This window comes from Daphnia magna, linkage group LG3 (genome assembly GCF_020631705.1).
Source record: "Daphnia magna isolate NIES linkage group LG3, ASM2063170v1.1, whole genome shotgun sequence".
Lineage (NCBI taxonomy): Eukaryota > Metazoa > Arthropoda > Branchiopoda > Diplostraca > Daphniidae > Daphnia > Daphnia magna.
Window position 1 is genome coordinate 3776957 of NC_059184.1, and position 11314 is coordinate 3788270.

General features: G+C 36.0%; 2 protein-coding genes across 2 annotated transcripts; one reads left to right on the plus strand and one right to left on the minus strand.

Moving 5' to 3' along the window:
• Window positions 1-7663: 7663 nt before the first annotated feature.
• Window positions 7664-9820, plus strand: LOC116919489 (gephyrin). Its single transcript, XM_032925492.2, has 2 exons — window positions 7664-7860; window positions 7922-9820. The coding sequence occupies exons 1-2, from the start codon at window positions 7818-7820 to the stop codon at window positions 9763-9765; spliced, it is 1887 nt and encodes a 628-aa protein (XP_032781383.2). The 5' UTR covers window positions 7664-7817; the 3' UTR covers window positions 9766-9820.
• On the minus strand, window positions 9723-11243 carry LOC116919494 (sister chromatid cohesion protein DCC1). The gene is made up of 4 exons (XM_032925501.2): window positions 11012-11243; window positions 10772-10937; window positions 10009-10712; window positions 9723-9943 (listed from the first exon to the last, which is right to left on the minus strand). The coding sequence occupies exons 1-4, from the start codon at window positions 11227-11229 to the stop codon at window positions 9844-9846; spliced, it is 1188 nt and encodes a 395-aa protein (XP_032781392.2). The 5' UTR covers window positions 11230-11243; the 3' UTR covers window positions 9723-9843.
• Between the last annotated feature and the right edge of the window lie 71 nt (window positions 11244-11314).

The following is an 11314-nucleotide window of genomic DNA, read 5'->3' on the forward strand; positions in this document are numbered from 1 at the left end:
TGAAATTTCTGAATTAAACGTAAAAAACGGGTTACAAAGTTGGCGCGCTAGTATGCTACAGCGCCATCACGATACAGTACAATTATTTAAGATATTTTAAAAACGGGTGATTTCAGAAGAAAACGAATGAGTTCTACGAAATCAGCATTCGAATTTGAGTATCACACGTGCTTTTGAGCGAATTCCAAGAGATTCCGTTTTTGGCCGATTTTCGCAAAAATGAGAAGGGTATAGCCTTCCCACTTTTTCATTTTTGACTAAATTCTAGATTTGGCCAAAAATACATGGTTTCGATTCAAAATTTAACAGCAATCATGAAAACCGACTTCATTTTTACGTGGAACTTATAGTTTTTATGATATTTTCATTCAAAGTGATAAGCCCTACTTTTTTGCCAATTTTGTATTTTTACCAAAACTTGACTATAGTATATGAAAATATGTAGATTAGATTTAAAATGTAACGAGAATGAAGAAAACTGGCTTTGTTTTCTTGTGGGACTTGAAATTTCTGAATTAAACGTAAAAAACGGGTTACAAAGTTGGCGCGCTAGTATGCTACAGCGCCATCACGATACAGTACAATTATTTAAGATATTTTAAAAACGGGTGATTTCACAAGAAAACGAATGAGTTCTACGAAATCAGCATTCGAATTTGAGTATCACACGTGCTTTTGAGCGAATTCCAAGAGATTCCGTTTTTGGCCGATTTTCGCAAAAATGAGAAGGGTATAGCCTTCCCACTTTTTCATTTTTGACTAAATTCTAGATTTGGCCAAAAATACATGGTTTCGATTCAAAATTTAACAGCAATCATGAAAACCGACTTCATTTTTACGTGGAACTTATAGTTTTTATGATATTTTCATTCAAAGTGATAAGCCCTACTTTTTTGCCAATTTTGTATTTTTACCAAAACTTGAGTATAGTATATGACAATACGTGGATTAGATTTAAAATGTAACGAGAATGAAGAAAACTGGCTTTGTTTTCTTGTGGGACTTGAAATTTCTGAATTAAACGTAAAAAACGGGTTACAAAGTTGGCGCGCTAGTATGCTACAGCGCCATCAAGATACAGTACAATTATTTAAGATATTTTAAAAACGGGTGATTTCACAAGAAAACGAATGAGTTCTACGAAATCAGCATTCGAATTTGAGTATCACACGTCCTTTTGAGCGAATTCCAAGAGATTCCGTTTTTGGCCGATTTTCGCAAAAATGAGAAGGGTATAGCCTTCCCACTTTTTCATTTTTGACTAAATTCTAGATTTGGCCAAAAATACATGGTTTCGATTCAAAATTTAACAGCAATCATGAAAACCGACTTCATTTTTACGTGGAACTTATAGTTTTTATGATATTTTCATTCAAAGTGATAAGCCCTACTTTTTTGCCAATTTTGTATTTTTACCAAAACTTGAGTATAGTATATGACAATACGTGGATTAGATTTAAAATGTAACGAGAATGAAGAAAACTGGCTTTGTTTTCTTGTGGGACTTGAAATTTCTGAATTAAACGTAAAAACGGGTTACAAAGTTGGCGCGCTAGTATGCTACAGCGCCATCACGATACAGTACAATTATTTAAGATATTTTAAAAACGGGTGATTTCACAAGAAAACGAATGAGTTCTACGAAATCAGCATTCGAATTTGAGTATCACACGTGCTTTTGAGCGAATTCCAAGAGATTCCGTTTTTGGCCGATTTTCGCAAAAATGAGAAGGGTATAGCCTTCCCACTTTTTCATTTTTGACTAAATTCTAGATTTGGCCAAAAATACATGGTTTCGATTCAAAATTTAACAGCAATCATGAAAACCGACTTCATTTTTACGTGGAACTTATAGTTTTTATGATATTTTCATTCAAAGTGATAAGCCCTACTTTTTTGCCAATTTTGTATTTTTACCAAAACTTGAGTATAGTATATGACAATATGTGGATTAGATTTAAAATGTAACGAGAATGAAGAAAACTGGCTTTGTTTTCTTGTGGGACTTGAAATTTCTGAATTAAACGTAAAAAACGGGTTACAAAGTTGGCGCGCTAGTATGCTACAGCGCCATCACGATACAGTACAATTATTTAAGATATTTTAAAAACGGGTGATTTCACAAGAAAACGAATGAGTTCTACGAAATCAGCATTCGAATTTGAGTATCACACGTTCGTTTGAGCGAATTCCAAGAGATTCCGTTTTTGGCCGATTTTCGCAAAAATGAGAAGGGTATAGCCTTCCCACTTTTTCATTTTTGACTAAATTCTAGATTTGGCCAAAAATACATGGTTTCGATTCAAAATTTAACAGCAATCATGAAAACCGACTTCATTTTTACGTGGAACTTATAGTTTTTATGATATTTTCATTCAAAGTGATAAGCCCTACTTTTTTGCCAATTTTGTATTTTTACCAAAACTTGACTATAGTATATGAAAATATGTAGATTAGATTTAAAATGTAACGAGAATGAAGAAAACTGCCTTTGTTTTCTTGTGGGACTTGAAATTTCTGAATTAAACGTAAAAAACGGGTTACAAAGTTGGCGCGCTAGTATGCTACAGCGCCATCACGATACAGTACAATTATTTAAGATATTTTAAAAACGGGTGATTTCACAAGAAAACGAATGAGTTCTACGAAATCAGCATTCAAATTTGAGTATCACACGTTCGTTTGAGCGAATTCCAAGAGATTCCGTTTTTGGCCGATTTTCGCAAAAATGAGAAGGGTATAGCCTTCCCACTTTTTCATTTTTGACTAAATTCTAGATTTGGCCAAAAATACATGGTTTCGATTCAAAATTTAACAGCAATCATGAAAACCGACTTCATTTTTACGTGGAACTTATAGTTTTTATGATATTTTCATTCAAAGTGATAAGCCCTACTTTTTTGCCAATTTTGTATTTTTACCAAAACTTGACTATAGTATATGAAAATATGTAGATTAGATTTAAAATGTAACGAGAATGAAGAAAACTGCCTTTGTTTTCTTGTGGGACTTGAAATTTCTGAATTAAACGTAAAAAACGGGTTACAAAGTTGGCGCGCTAGTATGCTACAGCGCCATCACGATACAGTACAATTATTTAAGATATTTTAAAAACGGGTGATTTCACAAGAAAACGAATGAGTTCTACGAAATCAGCATTCAAATTTGAGTATCACACGTTCGTTTGAGCGAATTCCAAGAGATTCCGTTTTTGGCCGATTTTCGCAAAAATGAGAAGGGTATAGCCTTCCCACTTTTTCATTTTTGACTAAATTCTAGATTTGGCCAAAAATACATGGTTTCGATTCAAAATTTAACAGCAATCATGAAAACCGACTTCATTTTTACGTGGAACTTATAGTTTTTATGATATTTTCATTCAAAGTGATAAGCCCTACTTTTTTGCCAATTTTGTATTTTTACCAAAACTTGACTATAGTATATGAAAATATGTAGATTAGATTTAAAATGTAACGAGAATGAAGAAAACTGGCTTTGTTTTCTTGTGGGACTTGAAATTTCTGAATTAAACGTAAAAAACGGGTTACAAAGTTGGCGCGCTAGTATGCTACAGCGCCATCACGATACAGTACAATTATTTAAGATATTTTAAAAACGGGTGATTTCACAAGAAAACGAATGAGTTCTACGAAATCAGCATTCAAATTTGAGTATCACACGTTCGTTTGAGCGAATTCAAAGAGATTCCGTTTTTGGCCGATTTTCGCAAAAATGAGAAGGGTATAGCCTTCCCACTTTTTCATTTTTGACTAAATTCTAGATTTGGCCAAAAATACATGGTTTCGATTCAAAATTTAACAGCAATCATGAAAACCGACTTCATTTTTACGTGGAACTTATAGTTTTTATGATATTTTCATTCAAAGTGATAAGCCCTACTTTTTTGCCAATTTTGTATTTTTACCAAAACTTGAGTATAGTATATGACAATATGTGGATTAGATTTAAAATGTAACGAGAATGAAGAAAACTGGCTTTGCTTTCTTGTGGGACTTGAAATTTCTGAATTAAACGTAAAAAACGGGTTACAAAGTTGGCGCGCTAGTATGCTACAGCGCCATCACGATACAGTACAATTATTTAAGATATTTTAAAAACGGGTGATTTCACAAGAAAACGAATGAGTTCTACGAAATCAGCATTCGAATTTGAGTATCACACGTGCTTTTGAGCGAATTCCAAGAGATTCCGTTTTTGGCCGATTTTCGCAAAAATGAGAAGGGTATAGCCTTCCCACTTTTTCATTTTTGACTAAATTCTAGATTTGGCCAAAAATACATGGTTTCGATTCAAAATTTAACAGCAATCATGAAAACCGACTTCATTTTTACGTGGAACTTATAGTTTTTATGATATTTTCATTCAAAGTGATAAGCCCTACTTTTTTGCCAATTTTGTATTTTTACCAAAACTTGAGTATAGTATATGACAATATGTGGATTAGATTTAAAATGTAACGAGAATGAAGAAAACTGGCTTTGCTTTCTTGTGGGACTTGAAATTTCTGAATTAAACGTAAAAAACGGGTTACAAAGTTGGCGCGCTAGTATGCTACAGCGCCATCACGATACAGTACAATTATTTAAGATATTTTAAAAACGGGTGATTTCACAAGAAAACGAATGAATTCTACGAAATCAGCATTCGAATTTGAGTATCACACGTGCTTTTGAGCGAATTCCAAGAGATTCCGTTTTTGGCCGATTTTCGCATAAATGAGAAGGGTATAGCCTTCCCACTTTTTCATTTTTGACTAAATTCTAGATTTGGCCAAAAATACATGGTTTCGATTCAAAATTTAACAGCAATCATGAAAACCGACTTCATTTTTACGTGGAACTTATAGTTTTTATGATATTTTCATTCAAAGTGATAAGCCCTACTTTTTTGCCAATTTTGTATTTTTACCAAAACTTGAGTATAGTATATGACAATATGTGGATTAGATTTAAAATGTAACGAGAATGAAGAAAACTGGCTTTGCTTTCTTGTGGGACTTGAAATTTCTGAATTAAACGTAAAAAACGGGTTACAAAGTTGGCGCGCTAGTATGCTACAGCGCCATCACGATACAGTACAATTATTTAAGATATTTTAAAAACGGGTGATTTCACAAGAAAACGAATGAGTTCTACGAAATCAGCATTCGAATTTGAGTATCACACGTGCTTTTGAGCGAATTCCAAGAGATTCCGTTTTTGGCCGATTTTCGCAAAAATGAGAAGGGTATAGCCTTCCCACTTTTTCATTTTTGACTAAATTCTAGATTTGGCCAAAAATACATGGTTTCGATTCAAAATTTAACAGCAATCATGAAAACCGACTTCATTTTTACGTGGAACTTATAGTTTTTATGATATTTTCATTCAAAGTGATAAGCCCTACTTTTTTGCCAATTTTGTATTTTTACCAAAACTTGAGTATAGTATATGACAATATGTGGATTAGATTTAAAATGTAACGAGAATGAAGAAAACTGGCTTTGCTTTCTTGTGGGACTTGAAATTTCTGAATTAAACGTAAAAAACGGGTTACAAAGTTGGCGCGCTAGTATGCTACAGCGCCATCACGATACAGTACAATTATTTAAGATATTTTAAAAACGGGTGATTTCACAAGAAAACGAATGAGTTCTACGAAATCAGCATTCGAATTTGAGTATCACACGTGCTTTTGAGCGAATTCCAAGAGATTCCGTTTTTGGCCGATTTTCGCATAAATGAGAAGGGTATAGCCTTCCCACTTTTTCATTTTTGACTAAATTCTAGATTTGGCCAAAAATACATGGTTTCGATTCAAAATTTAACAGCAATCATGAAAACCGACTTCATTTTTACGTGGAACTTATAGTTTTTATGATATTTTCATTCAAAGTGATAAGCCCTACTTTTTTGCCAATTTTGTATTTTTACCAAAACTTGAGTATAGTATATGACAATATGTGGATTAGATTTAAAATGTAACGAGAATGAAGAAAACTGGCTTTGTTTCTTGTGGGACTTGAAATTTCTGAATTAAACGTAAAAAACGGGTTACAAAGTTGGCGCGCTAGTATGCTACAGCGCCATCACGATACAGTACAATTATTTAAGATATTTTAAAAACGGGTGATTTCACAAGAAAACGAATGAGTTCTACGAAATCAGCATTCGAATTTGAGTATCACACGTGCTTTTGAGCGAATTCCAAGAGATTCCGTTTTTGGCCGATTTTCGCAAAAATGAGAAGGGTCTTCCCACTTTTTCATTTTTGACTAAATTCTAGATTTGGCCAAAGATACATGGTTTCGATTCAAAATTTAACAGCAATCATGAAAACCGACTTCATTTTTACGTGGAATTTATAGTTTTTATGATATTTTCATTCAAAGTGATAAGCCCTACTTTTTTGCCAATTTTGTATTTTTACCAAAACTTGAGTATAGTATATGAAAATATGTGGATTAGATTTAAAATATAACGAGAATGAAGAAAACTGGCTTTGTTTTCTTGTGGGACTTGAAATTTCTGAATTAAACGTAAAAAACGGGTTACAAAGTTGGCGCGCTAGTATGCTACAGCGACATCACGATACAGTACAATTATTTAAGATATTTTAAAAACGGGTGATTTCACAAGAAAACGAATGAGTTCTACGAAATCAGCATTCGAATTTGAGTATCACACGTGCTTTTGAGCGAATTCCAAGAGATTCCGTTTTTGGCCGATTTTCGCAAAAATGAGAAGGGTATAGCCTTCCCACTTTTTCATTTTTGACTAAATTCTAGATTTGGCCAAAAATACATGGTTTCGATTCAAAATTTAACAGCAATCATGAAAACCGACTTCATTTTTACGTGGAACTTATAGTTTTTATGATATTTTCATTCAAAGTGATAAGCCCTACTTTTTTGCCAATTTTGTATTTTTACCAAAACTTGAGTATAGTATATGAAAATATGTGGATTAGATTTAAAATGTAACGAGAATGAAGAAAACTGGCTTTGTTTTCTTGTGGGACTTGAAATTTCTGAATTAAACGTAAAAAACGGGTTACAAAGTTGGCGCGCTAGTATGCTACAGCGCCATCACGATACAGTACAAATAAGTTAACGATACAGTAAATCAGTAATTCAAAGCAGTTGCTTTTTCCCCTCCCCGAAAAAGCCATTCGGGGCACATTAGGGGGACCAGTTCGTCAACTAGGGCGGGGTGGGGCATAAAATCCTTGTTATCCCCGATTGCTCCGACACCATTTTTAAAGATGGTCGTCTTTAAAGTTTTGGGTTAACACCTGGGATTAGCGGTTAGCATGAGGTATAATCTTGATTTTCTGTTTTAGGCAATCAGGTTGAAAAAGTCGATCGAATATGTTTTTTTCTAAATCGATTGATTTTATATAAATAGGGGTTGTACATCTGATTACGTACCCCGATTGAACCCTAATTGCGTTTGTCGTGGGTGAAAATATTTTCACCCCGAAAGCCCCGTAGATCCGTAAAATAGTGCCCCGATTAGCTCGGAGCCGATCCCTAGTTTTGTCCAATTCTGAGACATGTCCCAATTTTGAGTTTTCTGAAAAAAATAATAAAGGCAAGCCTCAAAATTCGTAGCGTTTTTTGTAACTTTTAAATATATTTCTTTAATTCATTTTTCTGTTATATGAAAAAATAGACAATGTCGTTATTTTCATCTTTACCAGCAGACAGCTAATCAGGGTTCAATGGTTAGTCGTGAGTTTCTGAATCATTAGTTCAGGAATATTGTCCCAGAGCTTGTCGATTTTAACGATTGCAAACACCCAAATTTTGCATTGCGATGACCGATGAAGACCGGAAGATTTCTGTTGGGCTGTTGACTGGTATGATAATAGTGTCTGGGGTCTAATTTGAATTTGAATAATTGAATTTGATTTGATACAGTCAGTGACCGCTGTTTCCAACAGTTGACCAAAGACATCAGCGGAAGCTGTCTGCGTGAATTGGTTGATGGAGGCTTTCATCTAAAAGCCAAAGTCCTGGTGGAGGAATGTGTTCCTGATGAATTAGAAGCCATAAACACAGTTCTTACCAATTGGTGTGATTGTTTGAAAGTTAATTTGATTTTCACTTTAGGAGGAACAGGGTTTTCTCCAAGAGATATAACACCAGAAGCAACCAGGACAGTCATTGAGAGGGAAGCTCCTGGTCTCAGCTTGGCAATGATAAAAATGTCACTTGAAATCACTCCTCTTGCTATGCTATCCAGGCCAGTATGTGGCATTAGAAAGCAAAGTCTTATCATAAATTTACCTGGAAGTCCGAAGGCTGTTAAAGAATGCTTTCAAATGATAGCTCCATCCTTGCAACATGCTGTTGATTTAATAACTGGAAGCAAAGATGTTGCTGAAACCCATAAGATTATGCAGTTGTCTGCAATGCAGGTCAAAAGACATCATCATTCCTGCCAGAATTTAAGTCCAGGGGACCCTCAAGCAGTTGCATTCCGTCCTAGACATTCAAATTTTCCAATGATAAATGTAACGGAAGCGCAAGACATTGTTCTTAATCACTGCAGTGTCACAGCATACGAAGCTATCGATTATATGGGTGGTGTTGGCCGTGTACTGGCTTCAGACATCTTTTCACGGGATCCCCTTCCCCCTTTTCCAGCTTCAATGAAAGATGGCTATGCTGTCATAGCTTCGGATGGCCTAGGTGTGCGACAAGTAATTGGTGCGTCGATCGCGGGTTCACAACTTGCTGAAGTAAAGATTCACTCTGGATATTGTGCCAGGATCAGCACAGGTGCTCCCTTACCACCAGGAGCCGACTCCGTTATTATGGTGGAAGAGACCAAATTAATTTCTGCGTCTGAAGATGGCCAAGAAGAATTGCAAGTTGAAATAATGGCTGAAGTTCAACGTGGTCAGGAGATCCGGTCTATTGGCTGCGATATCAAAGAAGGAGATCTTGTGCTTGAAAGGGGAACTGTTCTCACTCCTACTGACGTGGGAATTCTCGCCACGGTAGGTCAAACGGAGGTAGAAGTTTACGCATTACCAATCGTAGCCGTGTTATCTACTGGTAACGAGTTACAAGAAAGCAAAACCGACTTGCAATCCGGACGCATCCGAGACAGTAACCGACCAGCATTACTGACCTTCTTAAAGCAACAGGGATTTCCCACCGTCGACGCTGGAATAGCCGAAGATCATCCTGAGTCACTACATCAGCGGATCAATGCAGCTTTTGAGAAGGCGGATGTTCTAGTCTCTACTGGAGGGGTTTCAATGGGTGAAATGGATCTACTTCGCCACATTTTAGTTAGTAGATTCAACGCCGTGATCCACTTCGGTCGCGTTGATATGAAACCTGGAAAGCCAACCACTTTTGCCTCGTGTCAACATGATGGGAAGACAAAATTAATCTTTGCCTTGCCAGGAAATCCTGTCTCCGCTATAGTGACTTGTCATCTGTTCGTTATCCCAGCTTGTAAAAAAATGTCCGGGCATGGAAGACATCTTCCAATAAGGGTAAGAGCAGAGCTGTCGAACTCCATAGGTCACTTTCCTCTTGATTCTCGCCCAGAATATCATCGTGTGACTCTTCAGTGGCATGCAGAGAAACCCATTGCATGCGCGATCTCCACTGGAAACCAAAGAAGTAGTCGCCTTCAAAGTATGAGTCGTGCCAATGGGCTCGCCATTTTACCCTCCAAGACACCAGAAATATTGACGATTCCTAATGGAACAATCGTGGATGTATTAGTGATAGATATGTTCTGATAAGTTACAATGTATAATGGAAACAATAAAGAAAAATGGGGTATCTTCTCTCTTAGTCCATCGTTGTTTCTGTTTATCTTAGTATTTCGAACTGTAGTACTTCACTCCATTTATGGTTGAGGATCTCGCATACTTGGTTAGCAAAGCTGCAACATTCAAATTGTTGTCAGTCAGTGGCCTAGACAAATATCCAAGGAAGCGGAGTTAGATGATAGTACTGAAAATAATCGTTTCACTACGTACTGAACATAAGGTGTGATGGACTGTAATGTCCATTTCGCTCTGTTACGAAACAAAATGTCCAACCTTTCGTTAATCTCCTCTGGTAACTCGAATTCAGGCAAATATTTAACTAATGACGGATTTGAGTCATAGTCGACAAGAGCTACGCCGTTTAAGTGTTCTTCGTTGGTCATCACCCCTACAGGCATTGATTGTTGCCAAGCAGTGAAAAAGTCCTTGCTGTCAAATGCTCTTAGCTCTGGCAAGAGATACAGGGCAAATAATTGAGAGACAGCCTCTGGTTTCCATCTCAAACTGTTTCCATCCACCTCCATGAAAAGTGAAATACATTTTGCATTTATATCTTCAGTATCGTACAACCCCATCCAGTTCTCAATGTTAGCTAGTGTAACCTCCTCAAGGCTTAATTTTTTCTCTCTTAAGATGGAATCTAGGTACGAAACCCAGCCAAACAAAAAACCAACATCAAGTAATCGCCATTTGCCTCTCACTTTTGCTGCTGGCATCTCTTGAAGCTGGTTTATTATTTCCTCTTCACTTGCCTGAATCATTACTTTAAGTTCAGTAAATGATTGACCCACAGCTTCTTTAATAACTTCAGAATTTTTCCCTCTGTAGGGGTATTTGGCTAATGCATTCCTAAGTGATTGCAGCTTTGGCCTGGTGAGCCTCATCTCATAATAAGTGTGGTAGACACCAAACACCTGCATATTTAAAAAAAGACATACTAGTTTATTGAATCACAATTATAAAGTTGTGTTACCTCTTGTTTCTTCAGAGTTCTTGATCCTGTGTCTTCTATAAGTGTTCCTTGCAAAAGAGATGGCATCAGAAGCATACTATTTGATGTTTCTGCTTCTTTTAATTCAAATGAATTTGAATTGCTGCATATGATAACATGGGCATCTTCATTACCTTTTATAAAAAGGCTGTTTGCACGAAGGTATGTATATATGTATCATTGATTCATCGATATCACTGAGCTTGTTAAAAAATATTTTACCATTCCCCACTGTTGATGTATTCCAAAGTGTCCTTACTGACTTCTAATAGCTTTACTTGCTTTGAATCTAAAATTTGAGGAATAAACTGCAACACATGACTATCTTTTTTTATGTCAGACTCGGTTAATTTAGCTAAGTTTAGAATTGTATTGACTTGTTGGAGACTCCTATCCATTTTTTTTCCTTTTATTTTTACCTCTGCAGACGGATTGTTCATTTCCCGCCTAAAACTCAACACTCCAAAACGCGACATCTAACCTTGATCTTTGTCATTGGTTTCTAAAAATAATACAAAACAAAAA